This window comes from Bidens hawaiensis, unplaced genomic scaffold (assembly GCF_021521415.1).
Source record: "Bidens hawaiensis isolate Kalapana, Puna unplaced genomic scaffold, B.hawaiensis_p1.1 tig00016274_1, whole genome shotgun sequence".
NCBI lineage: Eukaryota > Viridiplantae > Streptophyta > Magnoliopsida > Asterales > Asteraceae > Bidens > Bidens hawaiensis.
The window spans coordinates 213,575-237,956 of NW_027492489.1; the positions used below are offsets into that span (position 1 = coordinate 213,575).

The 24,382-nt window shown below is 36.5% G+C and overlaps 3 protein-coding genes and 1 long non-coding RNA gene across 4 annotated transcripts; 1 reads left to right on the plus strand and 3 right to left on the minus strand.

Annotated features, from left to right (window-relative positions):
- Positions 1-2,587: 2,587 nt before the first annotated feature.
- On the minus strand, positions 2,588-4,168 carry LOC143551190 (transcription factor MYB27-like). The gene is made up of 4 exons (XM_077041673.1): positions 3,759-4,168; positions 3,387-3,516; positions 3,074-3,174; positions 2,588-2,952 (listed from the first exon to the last, which is right to left on the minus strand). Exons 1-4 carry the CDS (start codon positions 3,883-3,885, stop codon positions 2,588-2,590), a joined length of 723 nt encoding a protein of 240 aa, XP_076897788.1. The 5' UTR covers positions 3,886-4,168.
- Positions 4,169-16,569: 12,401 nt separating this feature from the next.
- On the minus strand, positions 16,570-17,408 carry LOC143551191 (uncharacterized). The gene is made up of 3 exons (XR_013138457.1): positions 17,349-17,408; positions 17,209-17,267; positions 16,570-16,628 (listed from the first exon to the last, which is right to left on the minus strand). It is a non-coding gene; the product is annotated as an uncharacterized LOC143551191 (long non-coding RNA).
- A 798-nt stretch (positions 17,409-18,206) lies between these two features.
- Positions 18,207-19,418, minus strand: LOC143551192 (dual specificity phosphatase Cdc25-like). Its single transcript, XM_077041675.1, has 3 exons — positions 19,247-19,418; positions 19,028-19,172; positions 18,207-18,553 (listed from the first exon to the last, which is right to left on the minus strand). Exons 1-3 carry the CDS (start codon positions 19,381-19,383, stop codon positions 18,386-18,388), a joined length of 450 nt encoding a protein of 149 aa, XP_076897790.1. The 5' UTR covers positions 19,384-19,418; the 3' UTR covers positions 18,207-18,385.
- Positions 19,419-21,769: 2,351 nt separating this feature from the next.
- LOC143551178 (uncharacterized) lies at positions 21,770-23,887 on the plus strand. The gene is made up of 4 exons (XM_077041668.1): positions 21,770-22,044; positions 22,972-23,047; positions 23,154-23,243; positions 23,324-23,887. Exons 1-4 carry the CDS (start codon positions 21,770-21,772, stop codon positions 23,516-23,518), a joined length of 636 nt encoding a protein of 211 aa, XP_076897783.1. The 3' UTR covers positions 23,519-23,887.
- Positions 23,888-24,382: the final 495 nt, after the last annotated feature.

A 24,382-nucleotide genomic window follows, 5' to 3' on the forward strand; every position in this document is an offset into this window, starting at 1 on the left:
AGCCACCCACCACCTCTAGCCGCCCGCCGCATCCATCAATCATCGCCCCACCATCACACACGCCGCCCGCCGTCACCTCCACTGTTACCGCCGCCACCACCTCCACCGTTACCGCCACCGCTCCCACCACTACTCACTACCATTTTGATTTTATTTTTTTATTTTTTTCTTACCTACTAACAATACAAAGTAATGATTCATTTCATTTCCATGTGGTAACCAAACATTTCATTGGAATGGTAATAACCCATTCCATTCCTTTATCCATTCCATTACCACGTCCATTCAATTCCGCCGTCCATTCCATTACCCCATACCAAACAGACCCAGGGCAAGTAAGATGTCGAATCACAGGAAATCAGTGGAAAGTGCCAATCAAATTCAATACTTAATAACTAATTAACTAAGCGGACAAACGATGTCAAGCGGTTTAAAAGTAGTTTGTAAAACAATAATATGAAAATAGTGACCACACTTCATGTTCGGGATATGCAATAAACTGACTGACACTAATTTATACAAATCGGGAAATCACATAGACATGATTCGTGTATTAGAATAGATAAATAATTACTAGACACAATAGTTTGGTTATGATGATTCACAGAACTTAATCCGAAGAATTGACAAAACTGAACATGGTCTACTTAAGTACTAGTTCATTAATATAAACTTAGCATCTATCAATGATTAATGGTAAACGATTCAATGACGATAAGAACTTAATCCTAAATGTTGATGAACACAAACCAAATAATTGATTATAAATGAAAGTCCCAAAAACACAACTGTTTAATCAATTCCAATAAACATATAGATTCAATCAACCAAAAGATTAATCAAAACTAAATCCCAATACATGTAATGTTCATATAAATAATCAGTTCATATGCAAACCCTACACCTGAAGTGGTCACAAGTGGTTTAACCTTGCCTCTGCATCATTATTGACTCGAATATGGATTAAAAGGATGAAACCATGGATGATTTAGTGATTGAGAGGTGTTAAGATGATGTATGATGGCCTCCAAGAAGTCCCAATACTTAATAATAATGAATCCTTTCTACTCTAGGGTTTTTGGGCTTTAAATATAGAAGAAAATCGTCAAAATCTCTTTTTCTGTCAGACCAGACCGTAAGCTACGGTCTGGCCACCGTAGCTTACGGTTTCTGAACTCTGCTTTACGGTCTCTGCTAGGCCAAAGCGCTGTTTTCTTCATAAAATCTTCATTTCAACTCCGTTTTCCTCCCCGTTTGCGGCCACGTCTTCGTATTTTAATTCTCTATCATCTCATAGATCAATACTTTCATTTACACTCCATCATAAATGCTCCAAATTAGCTTCTTTAAGCTCCGTTAAGCTCCACACACCTGTAACCACAAACGCACTCAAAGTAATCGTGTTCACAATATACAACTAATCAAAACACACGAATTTACACACTTAATACACATATTTTTACCCACACATGACATATTTTGAAAAATTCCTTGTATATGTATGTTAAATTAATTTAATTAGTGCATATATATATAGCTTAAAAGTAGATTAGGAGCTGTTAAAATGTATGTTAGTTTAGAAAACTAATGCAACTTGATTTTCTTAAAACTTGGAATATTTAGGTCTTACTAATCAATCTCTATTATTTCTTATTGTATTCAACTTGACTTATGTTGTATTCCCGAACTATATTAGTAAAAACAAGAAAAAGGCTACCAAGGGTCGCTAGTTTTGGACAAGATATTGACTCTAAAGTTATTGTTTAACATATTTAGGTGACAAACTGGATTTTAATAATTCATACTATTATTTATTGACGATACAGTTAATCATAAATCAGTTATTGTCCTAAGGTCCAGTTTTATTGTCAAGGTTCTCTCACTCTAATGAAAAAGTAACTTTGTCTGCCCTTAATGGACAGCTGACTAACTTTCATCCCAATAGTTCGAATTCAACTTTGTTTGAAACAACCAAATTACAGTTAGAGAAAATGAGGTTACTTCTCCGTTAAATTGAAATTGTCATTGACTACGTAAGTGAAAGTTACGAGCAATTTTGATCTCATTGCTCGGAATGATTATTATGCCCGATAAATCATAATCCACATTAATTTTAAATCCAAATTTTCTATCTAGTTTTTCTTTCTCAACATTATTCTTAGGGCAGTTGTCGATCATATTTGTTTTGTGAATAATTAAGCTAGTAACAGAATATAACAGATATAAAAATGATCCAATTACAGTATAGAGACAGGTAAGCGGGCAACAAGCGGCGCCGCCACCCCCTTTTGAATGACAAAACCGATCCTACTGAAAATAAAGTTATCGTTCTTCGGTGTCGTTGAGTTACTGTGCTAGTAACATAAGTTCATAATCAACTTTTTTTTATCTACCAGATTACAAACTATAGGTGTGAATCCAAGTGTTTGATACTTGTTTTTAAATGTGTAATTAACACTTAAAGCCTAGCTTGTAACTATAAATGAAATTAGAAAATAAGGAAATCATACATAAATTTAAGATCATTATTATTTATGTACTCTTGATCAAACTTGAACATATGAACTGACAAGCACTAACTTATGATTTACCAAATGGGATTCCAAAGATCCCACACACTGTGACTGATCTTGGTTTCTTCATGAGAGCTTGATTCAAGTTGACAGAAACATGGGTACGTGTATGTCCCCATGCAATCTTCATCGTCTTTTACTTCATTAGACCAGTCGCTTGACGACGATATCCATTCTGATATTCTGCTTTCATACGGTGATTCATTCCCCATCAATGCATTCATGTTACATATCTCAGATGTTGTTTCAGATGATGAAATTCCAAAAATACCCTTGTTCTCGCTCACACTGCTCTCCATAACATTGTTATCGAGGCTCCTGTTATATTTTGGTATCGCGATATCTTGTTTAGTGCTGCTTTCGGTGTCTGCAAAACATCCTAGATTAAAGTTTTATATGTTTAAAATGTGACCAGCATGAAAACTTGATGAATAATAATATGTATGCCCGTTTATCAGATGGAATGACTATGGTATGACAATGAGAGTGAGGCATGTTACCTGCTTGTTGAGCTTCGGATTTCTTCTTTAAATGACTTCTCCAATAATTTTTTATCTCGTTATCTGTTCGCCCGGGCAATCTTTTAGCAATTTTTGACCACCTGCATGAACCCATAATATCATATATGTACATATATATGCAGGTCATAGTTTAAGTTTATGTTATATAATACAAATTATTTTGGGAGTTACATTTAAGATGTGCATAATTGCATATGTAAAACTCTAAAGAGGAACCATTTTGAGTAACTATATGTATAAACTTAATTATATATAGGTTTCAGTCATGCGATTTGGTTGTATATACACTTACTTGCTACCCCATTGTTTATGAAGATCAAGAATAATGGCTTCTTCCTCTTGAGTGATCTCACCATGCTTTAAATTCGGTCGAAGATAGTTCATCCACCTCAGTCGACAACTCTTTCCACTCCTCCTTAAACCTTAAATCGAACGTTTAAATTCATTAAAAACATTATAAATAACCAATCAAAACTCATTTTTTATAAATAAATCATTTTCAAAATATTTTGGGCCCAAAGTTTTTTTTCTCTCTTTCTTTAAATCTATAATCAATTTAAGTTATAATTGGGGCTTTTTATTTCAGCCCGGCCTAAGTATTAAAATCCTTGAGGCCGGCCTTGTCAATAATTACCATATATCTAGCTAGATTGAACTTAGTTACCTGATTGTTTAGCTAAAGCATCCCAATGCTTTTCGCCTAAAACTCCAACAGTGGCGGTCAATATCTCATCTTCTTCCTCGAGCCAAGGCCCTCTACGGAGGCTTCCGGTATCAGTATGATTAGCCATTAGACTGAAACAGCAGATTTGATGATGATTTTATGAGAATTAATTAAGGTTGTTGGTTGTGTTTACATATAGGAGATTATATATGGAATGGTTACTATTTTGGATAGCGACTGTAGGTGGAAAGCAATAGTGATTGTGGAAGCTCCACCATGTGCATGCTTTATAACTTTTGTTTGGGGTTTTCTATTGGTTTTGATATGAGTTTGCATCACATTATGTTGGTTTGTGTCTTTTCTTTTCGGTGATTATAACTTCTCAAACTCTTTTTAACTATAAAGTTGATAATGATGTGTAAGGGTATGATAGTCATTTGAGATTTTCAATGTATATACAATATAAATGCACATATAGATACACCGCACATACATGATACATCCAAAACAAATTCACCACCAACTAAAAAAGGAAAGAAAAAATGCGTGGAAGATTTTTAAAATGATGAATTTTTGCTATACTTCACTCAATCAAGGAACAAGAGAAGTTGACCTTTGAGTTGATCGAAGAGAACAATTATATATGGTAATTAAGGTGTAAACTAACCGAATCACTACTTAAGCTACTCGATCTCGTCTAGCTAAAGCTCAAATCAAGTTGAGCTTTAATTGAGGCTCATTCACTAAACAAACTTGAGTCAATTTTCGAGCTTGAGCTTAGACGATAGTGATTGATGAGAGACCGATTACTTAAATGGTGGACATGCTTATGAACTTGTGGATTGAATAAAAATACAGCTTTCACTTAATTTGACTACCTAGGTTTAGACATAAAACAAGCTAAGTGTGATCTATATTATGTCAAACGAGCTAAGCTTAAGCTTGGACGTACTCGCCTCACTCATTTTACATCATCATCATCATCGTACTCAGTATATTCCATCAATAGCAAAGTTATGGTAGGGTCTGAGAATGGTAAGATATAGACAGCCTTACCTCAACCCCATAGGGATAGAGAGGTTGCTTCCGATGAGACCATCGGCTTGAAAGTAGTTTTGCATCAAGCCTTGGACATAAGGCACATAGCACTCAATCATTGGGACACCGGCTGATTGGTGCATGTACCCTTGTCTTTCGGCTATCAACACCACCACATGATGCCTGATTAACCTTCCGCCACTTTTAACGTTATTTTCACGAGATTAGTAAAATAACGTCAAAATTTGTACAATTTCCCTTTTGTCTACCCGAGGGTTCACACATATATGCATTATATGCGCGCACCACTTTTGTCCACCGGAAGGTTCACACACACACACATATATATGTGTATATATATATATATATTACAACTCTAATAATGATGCTAATTCTTGAGATTTCGGAAACAGAATTTCTTCATTCAAGTACGACATAACTCAAATGTCAAAATTTCTTACACATATATACATTATACACGCGCACTTTTGTCCACCCGAGGATTCACACATACATACATTTTACAACACTAATAATGATGCTAATTCTTGAGATTTCGGAAAGGAAAAACAGAATTTCTTCATTCAAGTACGACATAACTCAAATGTCAAAATTTCGTAAATACTATGCTCTACTTTAATCACTCCAATGATGATATATAAGTCATCAGGAAATCTACAATAACCCTTTGTAAAGAATCGTAGCCCAAAGATTAAACTCATAATCGTACTCGACCTCATAATCAGAGTGTAATCTTACTGTTCACCAAATGATTTGTTCATGAGCTCAACTGCTAAATCCATAAACTGCATCACAATGACAAAAAAGCAACTTTATATGTTCATTTTTTTAAAAAAATTTATAGGTAGAAATAAATAAGAAGATGAAGGACACATAGACATGCACAACACTAATGAGCGAGTGAAATATACTACTTTTTTCATAATAAAATTACAATAAAATCTTGAAGGCTTTTGCCATTATGTTATATAATTAAGCGTGGCAAAATGGGTGGGCATGTTGGGTAAGCTAACGGTCAACACCGGGTTTGGGTCAAAACTAGCCACAGTTTAACTTAATACATTTTACAAAACGGTCATTTCAATCCAAACTTGATTTGTTCATAGCCCATTTTTATCATAAATCGGATTAAATATTTTCTCGGTCGACCCGTTTTGATTCAAACCAAGCACGTAAAGTATGACCTATTAGCTTACCTGACCCGACCTGTTTTTGATCTGAATCAACTTTTCATTGAAATGTATATTATATTCCATAGTTGAAATCTACCATCTTTGGCCTAAAAGTCAAACTGTACCTCATGATATCATTTTTTATATATGTTGTATTTGTATATTTCTTCTGTCCCAAGAAACTTGCAGCCTCCAAATTAAAACATTTAAAAAATGTTTCTAACTATTTGTCAAATTGATAAAATACACTAGTTATGTAGCCATGTAGGTACCGTTTTTCATCTAGATCAGACTATCGATTTATTTGTAATTATGATAAGTGGTCAAATAACTAATTTCTCGATGGAAACTTTAGTAAGAATAAAAGTGTCCCGTTGTACCAAATAAAAAGAATATCGATCGTTGAAACGTTCATGTGACAAAAGGAATATTAATATATGATCTATCAAGAGACCAGATAAATGGAATCAAAATATCAGAAAAGATAACTTGGATAAAGAAAATGGAATGTATACCGAACCGTGAACATCTATACTCCCACCCACCCTCTCTCCCTTTGTCATATGAAAATGTCACCTACATGCATCAAAAATCAGATCCAACAATTGGGGCATTAAAATGAGCTCCAATCTCAAGTACTTTAATTCTGTGAATGACAGCAAATGTCCAACTAACCGGGAAAAGCGCAACACATCGAACCCAACTAGTTGGTATTTGGTTTCCCGAAATTGTAGTTAACGGTTTCACCACAATGTTCTGTTGAAATTGAACAAATCATTATCAAACCGCAAACTACATGAGATTCTTTGTACTTCACCTTAGTGTTTTTGTTTTCTAATTTTAAAATTTATTCACGTGGTTAGTTTCTTTTTCTAAATTTATTTAATAGCTTGTGATCGGTCATGCGTTCAATTACCGAGAAGTTAAAAAAATTGCCTTTAAAAAACTAGAAAATTTAGCCAAAAGCGGGTTTCAGAGTTCAGACTCTCGGTTACGCAAGATAGAATAAAGAATTTAATAGGTCCGAATTGGATAACTTTAATGGGTCTGACCCAAAATTATCTATTTGGAGCCCATCAAGACACTATTTTTTTTAATTCTATTATTCTTTTACCCATAAAAACCCACTAAAAAAATACTTCTGGCCCATAATAACCCAACGTAACACATGTCCATATTGACCCAAAATTTGATACAATTGTTTTGTTTTTTAATGTTAGTACAAATCATATTCTTGACTGTTGAGTGGTATGAAATAAGTTTTTGACTAAAATAAAAACTAACCACATGAATAAAGTTCTAAAAAGTAAAATATGGTCTAACTATAGAGAATCCTTGTAATAAACTCTAAATAAAAACACCTCTAAGGTTACCGTCAACATATTATTAAATTATAAAAGTAATTAAAGAAACAATTACATTTAAATATTAGAAGTGTTTTAAACGGATATATTTGATATTATCTTTCCCCGCCATTCCCACTTAGGTGGGGTGATAAGGTGGTCAAGCTATGAAATAGGTTCAAACTCTGTATATCGTAACGTTTAGTCGTTCAAAAAAATATATATATCATCTTTCCCCGAATATATCATTACTAGCAATCAAGGTTCTTTATTTTACAAAGATCATCTTCAATGCATCCCCTAAGTTCCAAACCATCAATTCAAATGACTTGGCTCAAAAACCTGGAAAGGTGGTGACGACTTAGATGGATCCACCCCCCCCCCCCCCTCTCACCCCTCAAAAAGAATAATAACCACTACTACACACGATCTAATAATGTGTAGTATTTACAATGCTATACGTTATGATATTATTAATTGGTTGTACGTGTTATTCCATTACGAGGGAAACAAGTATTGATGGTTTGGAACTTAAAAGTCATTATATAAGTATATCCTCTTGTTTGGTATAATATTGAGATCTTTTGATCTATCGAATAGACTTTTCCGGATCGATCAAAATATCTCAATATATTATACTAAAAGGAGGATATACATATATAATTACTTTTAACCAATTCGAGATGGCAAGTCTCCGATTACAAAATACGATTTTGATAGATAATACTTAAACGAGGATTACAAATAAAGACAAACCAATTAATACTAATGCTACTGGCTAGATACAGATAAAACTACCCGTACTTTTCCTCCTACGAATTAATTCTAGTCAAGGGTGTTTAACTTCAGTCAAGGGTGTTTAATTAAGTCAAGGATGTTTGATTTCAGTCAGTTTTAGGCGAGAACAACCAACATATCTTTGGGCCATTTCATTTTGCAGGTAACTGGGTTCGTATCTGTAACACCCCAACCCGGAGCAGGCTGACGTGTCACTATTACAGATATCATAGACCAAACAAAAACCATTTAAATGAAATGAAAAGAATCCCATGGCAACCAAAAAAGTTAAAAACACTGAAAGAAATTCTAATTCAAATTTATTAAATACTTAAATAAAAGAAAATTAAATCAAGTCCTTATTCTTGAGCTTCATTTTACTCTCATCACTGATCTCCCCGATTTCCCGAATTACCTGTTAGCAAATAAGACAGACACAAACAAGAAAATACGGCTGAGCCAAAAATTGCTCAGTAACGGAGAGAACAATAGTACAGGTAAAGGCATACATAAGACAAAACACATACTGAAATAAAACTGAAACTATTGCGGATATAAAACCACGTTTTAGACCGAACTATAATTAGATGCGAAACATAATCCGATACACGATCGGGACGTAATCTGAATATACTCAAATTTAACCAAATGCGTATACACATATCAAAACGGACCAGAAATATAGCGAAACAAAATATAATTACTAAAATACACGACGATGATGTTAAAATAAATAGGTCGTGTAATACGGAAGCACCCAGAGCCTAAACAGATGGGTACACAGCTAGCTAGTCCATGCACCAAGGAGACGGTGTGGGTGGCGTGCACACATTGTTCCATCTCAAACAGAAGTCAGGAGTCAGGAGTCGGAGCTAAGATCGATCTATACGCCTCTAAATGGCCAAGGTACTACATGAGTACTGTCAGAGACGCCGTGAACTTTGATTACGCACTGTCACGATAAGTGTCATGTCGTTGACGCCCCAACGACAAGTCAGAATTTGCTCGGGTAACAGAGTACAAAAACTAAAATCATATAACTAAGCATATTCAAACCGGAACATGCAATAAGGAGTATAAAATAGATAATCTATTGCATGCTATAAAAAATATATTATAATATATAACATAACTGAATTCAAAATATAACCGACGCGTAACGGACGTCCGTACTACAAAGTAACGACATATAATATACTATGAGTGAAGAAAAACAGAATCCGTACCTTAACTTAGCAAACAAAGAAAACTGAACAAGTCGTCCTTAACGCGTACAAGAACCTAGAGTTTATTTATGCACCAAATAAATTACCTAAATTTTGTTACTTACATTGATTCGACAGTTTAGTGATTTATCCAACGACTAATGTTTTGGATTGATGACGATTATTAATATAGACATGTCCTAATCTAATAACTGTCACAAAAGTAAAAGTTCTATATGTTTTAATGAATTACGCATTGCGAAAAATCTATTTCCCACCAACATATTTAAATCCAAGTAATTCAACTCTTTAACAGAGGGTGACCCATGGCCATATCAGAATCCTTGTTGAGTTTTCAAAATTAGAAGAAAGACTTGAATTATTTAATCATTCATTCATGTTTAACTAAATCATTATGATTTAAACTTCATATATATTGGTATCATAATAACAATATTAGATTATAGACTTTATACCAATTCTTCAATTTCATGTGTGCCACAAATCACGTAACACGAGCAGAATTAAAACGAAATAAGGAAGCTTTATTTGTTTTCTTCAAAATAAATTTCAGATTACGTCTTAGTCGCTGAAATCAATCAATCGTACCGAATCTATATATAACTTAGACGCTGAACACGGAATAATAATCCTTACCTTAATGCTCGAATGAACAGAACTGATTAGCGCGAGTGTCGAACGACGCGTGGTGATGGCTGTCAATGTTACCGACATCAAAACAAGTACGAATTCAAGGAATTATTTTACCGAAACAGAGAATGGTTTCATCTACTAACCTGCACCGATAGTCGGAACCAATCGGATAACAAAACGGTACTAACGAACGCGAAGAAGTTGTTGGTCCGTGACTGAGTCTGAATTAAGGGTGACAGGCAAAGAAGCGGCGAAGTTGCAGTTCTCCGGGGACGAGTTGAAGGGCGGCGGTGGTGAGTAAATACGGCGTCGTCGAACAACTCAAGGTGGTTGGCCAGAAACGAGATGAAGCTATGTGTAGGGTTTGAGAGTCGTTAATGGGGTTTAGGGGGTTTTATAACTGAACGAATTAGATAAAGGAACGTGAGTTGTGATATGGTATTTCCGTGAGGTTTGTTAGCAGCCGATTAGGATGAGTACGTGAGTGAAACATGATCAGATGACATTCAAAACCAAAACTCCCTTTTTGTTTATATCTTTATTATTATTATTATTATTATTATTATTATTATATAATACTAAAGTTCGGGTTATTATAATTATACTCCCTAAAAAAAATTTCGTCCACGAAATTGTAAGACATGGACACATACTTTCGGATATAACGGAAACGAAACAAACTTAAACGTTCATAAATTCAGACATGACAATTGCGATGTCTTGGAAACAAATATTAGGACATATAAAACAGAATTCATATGAAATCAAAACCATCCAAACTGAAATCACCAAGTGCTAAAACGGAAATAAATACGGATATTGGGAACGAATTGTATCCTCCATTTCCCATGTAGCTTCTCGTTCAGAATGGTTCTTCCAAAGAATCTTAACGAACGGAATAGTTTTCTTGCGCATAATGCGTTCTTGACGATCAAGAATAGCTTCCGGTTCTTCTTCAACAGATAAATCCTCGCGAATCTGATGGAGCGGATAGGTAACATGTAACGGGTGATAATTATACCCCCTAAGAAGAGATACGTGAAAGACCCTATGCACATGAGATAAATGAGGTGGTAAAGCCAAACGATAAGAGACTTTGCCAACTCTTTCAAGAATTTCAAACGGTCCGATGAATCTTGGGCTAAGTTTTCCCTTGATTCCAAAACGTTGAACGCCTCTACAAGGTGAAACTCGCAAGAATACCCGATCACCGACATTAAATTCCTAAGCTCGACGATGTCGGTCTGCATAGCTCTTCTGTCGACTCTGAGCCTCTTTTAGCTTCTCACGAGCAATGGTAACTTTCTCATTTGTAATCTGTACCAACTCGGGCCCTTCAATAATTTTCTCACCAACCTCATCCCAACAATTAGGGGCTCTACACTTACGACCATATAAAAGCTCGAATGGCGCCATACCGATGCTAGCTTGCCAACTATTATTGTAGGCAAACTCAACCAGACTTAAATACTCGTCCCAGTTTCCACTCCACTCTAAAGCACATGCTCGAAGCATATCTTCGAGTGTCTGAATGGTACGTTCTGACTGACCGTCAGTCTGAGGATGAAATGCGGTACTGAATCTCAATCTAGTACCCCATGCGGCCTGCAACCCCTTCCAAAAACGCGAAGTGAAACGTGGGTCTCGATCACAAACAATAGAGACGGGGGTGCCATGGAGTCTCACAATCTCTCGAGCAAAAATATCGGATAACTTACTGACTGAGAATCCTTTTTGAATCGGAAGAAAGTGAGCCGATATTGACAAACGATCGACTACAACCCAAATAGCATCATTTCTTTTGAACGTTTTAGGTAGTCCGGTAATAAAATCCATTGAGATATCATACCACTTCCATATCGGAATGTCAAGTGTCTGAAGTAAACCCCCAGCTCTTTGATGCTCAGTTTTAACTTGCTGACAAGTAAGGCATCTGCTGACATAACTGGCCACGTCCTCTTTCATACCGCTCCACCAAAAATGTTGACGAAGATCTCGATACATCTTTGTGGATCCGGGGTGGATTGAGAACGGTGAACTGTGAGCCTCGGCTAACAACGACTCCCGTAGGGTGGAATCGCTAGGAACACATAACCGTTTCCCACACCAAACTACGCCATGCTCGTCTTCTCTGAATTCTGACTGTTTACCAACCTCCAAATTCTGTAAATTGCCCAAATTTCTCCGTCTTCATATTGCGCACTCTTGATTCGAGAAATTAGATCAGGCTCAATCTGAAATCTGGCTAGATATCCATTGGTATCACCAAAATGGAGACCAATACCCAATCTATCCAGATCATTGAGGATATGAGGTTGCAGCTGAAAAGAATTTATCGTTCCGGAACTCTTCCGACTAAGAGCATCGGCTACAACGTTTGCCTTCCCGGATGATACTGTATGATAGCGTCGTAATCTTTTAGAAGTTCTAACCAACGTCTCTGCCTCATGTTCAGTTCCTTCTGAGTGAAGATATATTTCAAGCTCTTATGATCAGTGAAAATATCGCAAGTCTCTCCATAAAGATAATGACGCCAGATTTTCAACGCGAAAATAACTGCAGCGAGTTCGAGGTCATGCGTCGGATAGTTAACCTCGTAAGGTTTCAACTGTCGTGAGGCGTATGCAATGACTTTACCATGCTGCATTAAAACGCAGCCAAGACCTTTCTTAGAAGCATCACTATAAATTTGGTATCCACCCGTGCCTGAAGGAAGTGTAAGAATCGGATTAGAAACCAATCGCTTCTTTAGTTCTTCAAAACTTTTCTCTCGATCATCATTCCAGGAGAACTTAACCCCTTTCCTTAACAGTTGCGTGAGGGGTAGGGCGATGGCAGAAAAAACTTCAACAAATCGGCGATAATAACCGGCAAGGCCGAGAAAACTACGGACTTCTGAGACGGTGGTAGGTCTAGGACAATTAGTGACTGCCTCGATTTTAGCCGGGTCCATTGTAATGCCTTCGGCCGACACAACGTGACCCAAAAACGCTACCTTGCTTAGCCAGAACTCGCATTTTGAGAATTTTGCATAAAGCTTCTTTTTACGTAAGATCTCGAGTACGATACGAAGATGATCCTCATGTTCCGCTTTACTTTTAGAATAAATTAGAATATCGTCGATGAAGACTATCACGAACTTATCAAGAAATTCTCGAAAAACTCGGTTCATCAAGTCCATGAAAACGGCCGGGGCATTGGTTAACCCAAACGGCATCACCAAGAATTCATAATGGCCATAACGAGTACGAAAAGCTGACTTAGAAGCATCTGAATCTTTGATCTTAAGCTGATGGTAACCAGATCTCAAATCAATCTTAGAAAAACATTTGGCGCCTTGAAGCTGGTCGAATAGATCATCGATACGAGGCAAGGGATAACGATTTCGAATGGTGATTTTATTCAACTCCCGATAGTCAATACAGAGTCTTAATGAACCATCCTTCTTCTTCACGAATAAGACCGGTGTGCCCCAAGGAGAGACACTCGGTCTAATAAAACCCAGTTCCAATAATTCTTGTAGCTGCTCTTTGAGCTCCTTAAGCTCCAAAGGTGCCATACGATAGGGTGCCTTAGAAATCGGCTCGGCACCAGGGACAAGATCAATAGTAAACTCTACCTCGCGATCTGGTGGAAGTCCAGGCAATTCTTTAGGAAAAACGTCCGGAAAATCACAAACAGTCGGATAATCAGAGACTTTGGGTTCATTAGAAGATGTAGCTTTAACCGAAGCAAGAAATCCCGCACAACCGTGCGATAGAAACTTATGAGCCTTAAGCGCAGAAATAATTTTTAAAGATTTTCGAGGCTGGGTCCCCTGATAGATAATTTCGGGACACTGAGGATTTCCAAATAAAACACGACGAGTCTGACATTCGATCGTAACATTATGTTGCGATAACCAGTCCATACCCAGAATAACATCAAAGTCGCTCATATGCATAGGATACAAGTCTGCGGCAGGGATAACTGAATTGATTCGGATTGGACACTCATTATAAACGTGAGAGATAACAGTGGTGTCTCTCAGAGGAGTAGATATCACTAAAGGGTACTCTAAGGCAGTAGGCATAGTCATTAAATATTTAGCAAATAAGAGTGATACCACAGAATGTGTCGCACCAGTATCAAATAAAACATACGTATCACGATCACCAATTTGTAAATTACCGGAAACCATACCTGGGGCATTAGTTGCATCATTAGCTGTAAGTGTAAAAACTCGTCCTCCTGCAGCAGATCTAGCATCTTCCCTAGTATTAGCCCTAGGGTCCCGCTGAGGGCAGTCTCTGATCATGTGTCCTGCATCTCCGCATCTAAAACAACGACCTTCAGCTCGACGACAAGCACCTCCATGACGTTTCCCACACGTGCCACACAGAGGAATATTTCGGTTTTGTTGATTAAGTGGTTGAGCTCTGGTGGGGTTATGATGTTGTTGCATATTATTCTGTGCGGGCCTATGATTCTGATTTTGATTTCCCCCATTTCGTGGCTGATTGTTGAAATTCCTATCAGTACGCTGTCTACGGTCTCGGGGTACAAGGGACTGTTCGGTTCCAACCTGAGAAGAAGATTGACCCTGATTATTTTCTCTTGGCCGCTTACGACTTTCATCAAAAGACTTCTGGCGGTGTTTCTTATCATTATCAAGGTTCTTAACCGCATCAACTATCTCATTTATGTCATTAAAACGGAGGTTCAAGATAAACTTCTTATCTCGGTCACAAATGGCCCACTTGAAATGGTTGGTCTGTTGTTCTTGCGTGCCTACAGTTGGGCCAAGAAAACTAACCAATCGACTGAAACGATTTTTAAACTCAACGATGGGCTCATCATTAGCCTGAATAATTGAAGAATATTCTCTCAAATATTGACTGCGATCAGCATCAGTGAAATACTGTTGGTAAAACAAAGTACGGAATTCATTCCAAGGAAGTGTAGCAGCATAATTGTCTCCACCACGGGCAGCTTTCAGTGTCTTCCACCATCTGTGAGCGTCATCTTCGAGCTTGTAAGTAGCTAATCGACCTTAAACACATCTTCAACACCCAGCACTTCAAACAGTTTCTCGATGTGCGCGATCCAGTTTTCAGCTTCTACTGGAGAACTAGCAGTACTAAAGGATTTTGGCTTTTGCTTTTGAAAACGCTCAAGCCATACATGAATACCAACAGGAGGATTGTTGCCTTCAGCATTGTTTCCACTGGCGTTGTTGCCACCGGCGTTGTTACCACCGACATTGTTGCCACCGGCATTGTTCTGCTGCAACTGTTGTATGATGTTAGGGACTGCCGCAGCAATAGCCGCATTGACGGCGTTAGCGACAAGGGTCGCAAGAGGTGGGTCGTTTCCAGCATCATTCCCGTTTTGGCGGTTAACACGTCTTCTGGGAGGCATCTGAAAGTAAGATAACGTATGAATTGAACGATAAGGATTTACGGAATACGCGGAAGACGAAAAGAAAAATCCTAACTCGACGTCTACCCATTAACTCACATTTTTAATTATTTTCGTTTAAGATTTCTACAAGAAAGAGCCTGGGCTCTGATACCATAACTGTAACACCCCAACCCGGAGCAGGCTGACGTGTCACTATTACAGATATCATAGACCAAACAAAAACCATTTAAATGAAATGAAAAGAATCCCATGGCAACCAAAAGAGTTAAAAACACTGAAAGAAATTCTAAGTCAAATTTATTAAATGCTTAAATAAAAGAAAATTAAATCAAGTCCTTATTCTTGAGCTTCATTTTACTCTCATCACTGATCTCCCCGATTTCCCGAATTACCTGTTAGCAAATAAGACAGACACAAACAAGAAAATACGGCTGAGCCAAAAATTGCTCAGTAACGGAGAGAACAATAGTACAGGTAAAGGCATACATAAGACAAAACACATACTGAAATAAAACTGAAACTATTGCGGATATAAAACCACGTTTTAGACCGAACTATAATTAGATGCGAAACATAATCCGATACACGATCGGGACGTAATCTGAATATACTCAAATTTAACCAAATGCGTATACACATATCAAAACGGACCAGAAATATAGCGAAACAAAATATAATTACTAAAATACAGACGATGATGTTAAAATAAATAGGTCGTGTAATACGGAAGCACCCAGAGCCTAAACAGAGGGGTACACAGCTAGCTAGTCCATGCACCAAGGAGACGGTGTGGGTGGCGTGCACACATTGTTCCATCTCAAACAGAAGTCAGGAGTCAGGAGTCGGAGCTAAGATCGATCTATACGCCTCTAAATGGCCAAGGTACTACATGAGTACTGTCAGAGACGCCGTGAACTTTGATTACGCACTGTCACGATAAGTGTCATGTCGTTGACGCCCCAACGACAAGTCAGAATTTGCTCGGGTAACAGAGTACAAAAACTAAAATCATATAACTAAGCATATTCAAACCGGAACATGCAATAAGGAGTATAAAATAGATAATCTATTGCATGCTATAAAAAATATATTATATAATATAACATAACTGAATTCAAAATATAACAGACGCGTAACGGACGTCCGTACTACAAAGTAACGACATATAATATACTATGAGTGAAGAAAAACAGAATCCGTACCTTAACTTAGCAAGCAAAGAAAACTGAACAAGTCGTCCTTAACGCGTACAAGAACCTAGAGTTTATTTATGCACCAAATAAATTACCTAAATTTTGTTACTCACATTGATTCGACAGTTTAGTGATTTATCCAACGACTAATGTTTTGGATTGATAACGATTATTAATATAGACATGTCCTAATCTAATAACTGTCACAAAAGTAAAAGTTCTATATGTTTTAATGAATTACGCATTGCGAAAAATCTATTTCCCACCAACATATTTAAATCCAAGTAATTCAACTCTTTAACAGAGGGTGACCCATGGCCATATCAGAATCCTTGTAGAGTTTTCAAAATTAGAAGAAAGACTTGAATTATTTAATCATTCATTCATGTTTAACTAAATTTTTATGATTTAAACTTCATATATATTGGTATCATAATAACAATATTAGATTATAGACTTTATACCAATTCTTCAATTTCATGTGTGCCACAAATCACGTAACACGAGCAGAATTAAAACGAAATAAGGAAGCTTTATTTGTTTTCTTCAAAATAAATTTCAGATTACGTCTTAGTCGCTGAAATCAATCAATCGTACCGAATCTTATATAACTTAGACGCTGAACACGGAATAATAATCCTTACCTTAATGCTCGAATGAACAGAACTGATTAGCGCGAGTGTCGAACGACGCGTGGTGATGGCTGTCAATGTTACCGACATCATAACAAGTACGAATTCAAGGAATTATTTTACCGAAACAGAGAATGGTTTCATCTACTAACCTGCACCGATAGTCGGAACCAATCGGATAACAAAACGGTACTAACGAACGCGAAGAAGTTGTTGGTCCGTGACTGAGTCTGAATTAAGGGTGACAGGCAAAGAAGCGGCGAAGTTGCAGTTCTCCGGGGACGAGTTGAAGGGCGGCGGTGGTGAGTAAATACGGCGTCGTCGAACAACTCAAGGTGGTTGGCCAGAAACGAGATGAAGCTATGTGTAGGGTTTGAGAGTCGTTAATGGGGTTTAGGGGGTTTTATAACTGAACGAATTAGATAAAGGAACGTGAGTTGTGATATGGTATTTCCGTGAGGTTTGTTAGCAGCCGATTAGGATGAGTACGTGAGTGAAACATGATCAGATGACATTCAAAACCAAAACTCCCTTTTTGTTTATATCTTTATTATTATTATTATTATTATTATTATTATTATTGTTGTTATATAATACTAAAGTTCGGGTTATTATAGTATCAGTCTTTCTTTCTGGGAGTAACTCTCAATCCTTTTGAATAAAGTTAGGGCGTGCATAATGGTAAACTCATTCAATCAAATGTACCAAGAAACCAAACACGATATTGCATAAACCTCATTCTACTATTTTTATTAATAGTAAATAAGCAAGAACGAAATACAGACAAAAACGAAAAATTAATTTTGAAAACAGGTTGCATTCAAAATAGAGTACCATGACAAAACCTAATCAATACTTCTTTTAAAATTGCCCATTTTGACCCAAACATGCCCATGACTCGCTACCTGACGCGACTGATTTGGCAGGCATAGTTGTAAACTTGTAATCCTAAAGAATCGTCTAGACATTTTCAGACAAAGGATCTCAATATCACACTAAACACGATGATAAAAACATATAATGACTTCCAAACCACTGACATTTGTTTCCACCGAAATGGAATCATAATCGTTTAATACGTAGGATTACACAGATAGAATGTAGTCAAGTAACCAACCTGACCCAATTTCTTACATTTTATCAAATGATGTATAACAAAACACGCATATATGCTACCAAACCTCTGAATTTAGCATCCACCTTTGCAGGTCGGCCCACTGCAACGACACACAGGTTTACCAGAGGCTTCCCAGCCATTATAACCACGTTCCAGCACCATTATGCTCTTAATCCCTGCATCATCCTTCCCTTCTGCAAGAAAATCCGCAAATCTGCGTGCACATTTCGGTCCACGAACCTGAAATAAATAACTTAACTGTAAATTTGTAACGTTTCACAAATAGCGCGCTTAAAATTGGTTTAATTATAACCATGTTTGAATGCCATTTATGCATATAAACAGAGAAGCTAACATATTTGATCAAGTGCTTGAGATCTTTAAACACAATTTAAGGCGTGAAATCATGCAATTGCTTAACTAGTCTGTAACGCTATGCAACAGCATACTTAATTTGCAAGATTGGTTGCTTGCATGTAATCAAAAGATCTACCACAATCAATTTTTTAAGAATCTATGCGACATTACAAAATAATCAGTAATCAATTTCTCATTATCTCACTAAGTATTGCAAGTTATAGGGTTTAATTACCACAATATTGTCTAATTTGCTATGTGTAATACTCATAAGCTAAAAATTTGCTAAAAACCCTTAATTAAATTACTGTATCAACAAAATGAAAGTGAAATTAAAGCAGTAAATCATTAACATACCTGACTTAGGGCACAGTGAAAAACTAAGGTATCTTTGCCTTTAGCTTTAGCGGTTTGAACGAGATTAGGGATCCGGTCCTGAAACGAATCGCTGGCGAAGTGAAGTGAACCGGCGATATGACCGTCGTAACTACGCTCATCGTCTCTGTAATTAAGTTTGACCATTATCGATTAATATGATCGGTGAATCTGGAATAATAATAATAATAATAAAGTTACCTGACGTCAACGATGGCTACAGTAGGGCGTTCTTTGAGGGAGAGAAGCTCAGATCCAGTAATGTATGATATGCTTTTCGCCATCGTTGCCGGAGTAATTGGAGCGATGACTGACTTTTTGAGAGCTGTGGTGAACATAAAAGGGTTGAAAGAATCAGATTCTAATCTTGCGTCAACGTCCCAAAATCATCACCCGAACCCGATTAACCCGAACCTTAAATGAGTCAATTATCAGTCAACTTTTTCTTTGAAAAAATCCGAAAATGAGCCAAACATTTTATTGTCTTTTCTTAACATATTTGTTGTTTTTTGGAACGCTGACTTTTTTGTATTTAGGCTACCGCACTCTTTAAATTTTAAGAGCCCTGATGCCCCACTCTGGCCAGACTATGTTGTCTTAATCGGGCTCACGCTGACTTTAGAGTTTGGCTTGGGCAATACCCCGGGAAATCATACCGCCGACTGCCATTTGACAGTTGTTGTGCCACCACAAGAGCTTACTCTTTGGCGTAACACACGGTGTGACGAAAACCCGGGTGAGCTCAAGGTTCGAACTGACAACATTTGCATAAGGCCTAGCTCAAATCCTTCATGGCCAATATCCACTCAAATGTGACACAAGTGGGATTCGAACTTGAGTCTCCACTGGAGTACTCAAGCCTCGTACCACTAGACTACAAATGGAGGATCTTAACATATGTGTTTTGGTTTGGAGTATTTGGTATTTGAAATATTATGCTTTATAGTTAGTCTTGACAATTTAAAAGTTAAGACATTATCAAATGATTGATGCTTGATTTTTTATGATATTCATTAGCATGATCACATGATGATATTTTATTATTATATGGTGTTTGAATTTTTATGATATTTATTAATTATTAGCATGATGATGTTTTGTAAACAAAAATTTATATATATATATTTTTTTCATTTTAAATTCAAACACGAAAATTGAATAACCCAAACTTGACCAGCTTGAAGTTAATGTCTAATTTTGGGTGTAGTGGCTTATAGTGAATCATAACGGGTTGCACGAGGGAGTGGGGCTAATATCGAGTTATAAACTTGTGATTGGTTTTAATGTGTTGGTCAATTACATGTTTATTTCACCTAAATTTCAATTCAAGTGTTAACTACCAAAATTATATTTATATGTGAATTTGATTACATATATTAATTATGATACAAATGTTGAATGAAAGAGTAACGAGGATCCAACGAGAAAGAGAATGCATAGAGCCAATGGTGTTACAAAAATTGCAGCTTTTGTGTTTTATCATGGCCAATAAAATTGTTATTTTCGTTTGTTTACTAAAGTTCTCTATTTTTGTTTGTTAAAGTTTTGGTTTTGTCAATCTCACACTGACTTGTGAGATCAACACCACCATGGATCATACTAGGTTTTATTGAGCTATATAACTGGTCGAAATGTGATTTAACGCGTCATACCTTTTTTTTCTTTTTCATTTTGTATTGTGTTTCATAACAGGTCTTTATGGGCCACATTTCATTATTTTGTTGTAACGCGTATTTCTCTTTGTTGTCATGGGCTGATAATATTGGGTTATAGTTGGTTGTAATATGTTATAACATGTAATGAGCTACTTAGGGTGTGTTTGGGATTCCTTATTTCCCTCTCCTTATAACTTATGATGGTTAAATAAGTCCTTTTTGTATTATTAAAGTGTTTGGAACACATAAGGTCTTTTCCATTTCTCTTTATCAACAAAGCCAAAATAAGGGTTTTCAATAAGTTGGAGTTTGCTAACTTATCTCCTTATAAGATTAGAATACCCATTCTACCCTTCCAAGTTCCATTCCACCCATTGCTAACTTATGTCCTTTTTGGTAATTTAAATCAATAAGTTAAATCAAACACTCTTTAAAAAACAACTTATTGTCTTATGTTAATCAAAACACTTTTTTGAAAACTCCTTATTAGAAAGTCATAAGACATTTTTGACTTATCACAAAAAGGTCTTTTTACCTTAAATAAGGAATCCCAAACACCCCCTTAATCACACGTTTATTTACATACTGATACAAAACGTTGTAAGAAAGAACAAAGTGCCCGAGAAAAAAAAAGAGAAATAAAGAGATTCGAGAAAGAAAGTATAAGTACAATACAAGTAGTGATATAGGCTTCACTTTAGACAGTTGTGAGATTTGAAGCAATGAAGTTACAACAAACAAATGTCACAATGGTTTTGTTTTTGTAACAGAGTATTGAAATTGATTCATGTAACAAAGTATTGTTTTAAAAATTTCATCCATATACAATTATAACATCTAAATATGTAAGAATCCTAGAAATAAAGAATTTTAAATTCCTAACCTAAACTTTAGCAATGAAGTAAAAATAATAAAGCAGAGGCAGTTTTGGTTGAGATTGAACTTAACTATTTCCGCTATACTCGAACCTCCACCATCTCCCTTACTACATGTAAACATAAACCACCTGTCCAAACCCTAAATTAAATATTATTTATTTCTTATAACTTTAACCTAACCGTAATCATCAATGTCGGATCAAAGATCAATCGAAATGGAAGAACACACAGCAGTGGAGGAAGAAGAAGAAGAAGCCAACATTGACGAAGAAGAACATGAAGATGATGAAGACGATGACATGGAGGATTACGAAGAAGAAGACGAAGACGAAGAGTCGAGTCCGTCGGAGAAAACGTCACCTCCGATCGCCGGTGACGGAGAGGAGACGACGAAGAGAGGACGTGAGATTGACGTTTGCTCTATTTGCTTACAACTTTGGACCACTGCTGGAGATCATCGAATTTGGTATTATTATTATTATTATTATTATTATTATTATTATTATTATTATTATTATCTTACTCTGTTCATCACACTCTGATCTGCCAAAACCTAGTGCTGGTTTATAGTATTATTAGTTCTGTAATAAAATTACATTTGTATAGATTTGAGCCTCTGGTGGTGTGGTGGTAATGAGGTTTGAGACTTACAACAGGCAAAAGGTGGAAAATAGAATTAAATTAGCTGTTTAAAATTGTTTTGTTTTGAGGCTAAAACCCTAGGTTTTGTTGGCTTCAATGGTGACTTGTACTTTGTTATGTAAAAGTGGTACTTTGCTTAATTCTTGTTGATAAATCTATATGATGTGGTTTATATAACGCTTTCGCACGTAGGCAGTGGACTTTAAGTAACGCATTATTTAACAAACGCGTTGGGGTTTAACTAAAAAAATAAATAAAAGAAAAAAATGGTTTTTTTTAAGAAAGAATATGTGTGCATGTGATTGGTGGAGGGTAGTGGTGGGCGTTCTTCTTTGTGCTATGCGATGTGGGGTGGCATGGTGCCCATGCCGCCTCACAACCATTGTAACACCCAAGCATACACCAAACCACAACACCATCATCAAAGGGCGTTAATCCCATCGGCCCCATAACCTTAACGCCCTCCCACACTTTGTGTGGGTAGGGTCCATTTCTCTCCATCGATCAAATGCAAACACACATACACAAACACACATTTATTTTGTTTTTTTATTTAAGTATTAGTTAAACCACAACACTCTAGTTTAAGCCCCACCGCCTACATGGCGGTGACGATACGATTTAGTTAGCATTATTTAGTTGCCTCACAACAGATAGTCCAAGGGCGTTAAAGGCTGAGTTGGCTTTGGCGCCAATGGGTTTAACGCCCACAATAGGCAGTCTAATACTTATGTCCATGTAATGAGTGCAGTTGTCTTCCTTGTGGGCATATATATGGAATGTCATGCATAACAAAGTGGCTCATACGGTGTCAAGGTGATGGAAAGGTTGGCTCGCTGTTGCCCGCCTATAAAGTTTCCAAGAAACAAAATCATGATCATATTATATTATATCATTTCTCTGATTATATACTTTTATCTTGATTGTTACCAGTGCCCTCAATGCAAAAGCTTGTGCACAGTGATGGATATTAGATTGCTGTATGCGACTAGTCTTTGTCTTGCTGATGAAAAGCCACACGAGGTCTATTTATTTGCACACACAATCATCATTTTCTTGATGTTGATTTAAAAGTTACTAATTGTTGAAATATATGTGTGCAGGCATTGCCTACTAACTTTCCATTTACCAAAGAGGGTTTCGGTGGATTTCAACAGTATGTAACTTCTTGTGTGGATGCATTTCAGCAGCGTTTGGATGCGCTCGACAGGCGTACTGAAGAATTGGGGTCACAGGTGCATGATTTGCAACAAAGATTCAATGAGCTTACCAGACAGACACGAGAGAATACTCAGTAGTCTGATGCTTTGCATTCTAGTGTGAGTGCCTTTTGGGAATCAGTGGATGGATTGTGAATATTATGCATGCATTGCTATGTTCTACTTATGCTTTTGGATATCAACTGGATGGGGGTAATTTTGTATATTTTGATAGCTGGTTTTGCAGGAAGGAAATGTTCATGGTTTTAGTTTTATATCTTTTGTTGCCATTAACTGCTAAGGAGGGATTATGTTAAATCACATAGATAAAAGGATTTATCAAGAACACTTTGAATAACAAAATAAAAACTAGAAACCGAGTATTTGTAAATCAAAGGGGGGATTTGGTTAAGTTGCAACGTGACAATCGCAAGCTTTCCTTAGGATTCATGCTTTAAAGTATCTCGTATATTTGTGTCAAAATAACTGAGAAAATTCAAATACGTAAATAAAAAGTTAATATAATTAAAAATACACAAAATTACTGGTTTTACAGCTTTTGTACATGGGTTTTGAATTTGTCTTTACAAATTCTAAGAGCTTTCGTCATGATGTCTAAATCACTAGTACCGCTTCCTCTCGATCAACTATGTGATAAGTGATAACCCAATGAAAATGGTGTTTTAAAGCGATTGAGTTTGCACACGCTGCTGTTCATTTTCTGAAAAAATTTTCTGAATTACGAAATCCACAACGACCCATTTCAACATGACCATTCTCACAAGCACGAGCAAAACGTCTTGTTTTTTTTAGAGTTTCCTATTTTGAAGAAACAATAAATGATACATTTATAAAAACAATAATAAATAATAAATGTTTATAAAAAAAGTACCTATAAGTGGATCTTCAGAAACCACAAGCCAAGCCCCAGCTAATGCCTCGACAACCTTTCAACCGTTTATC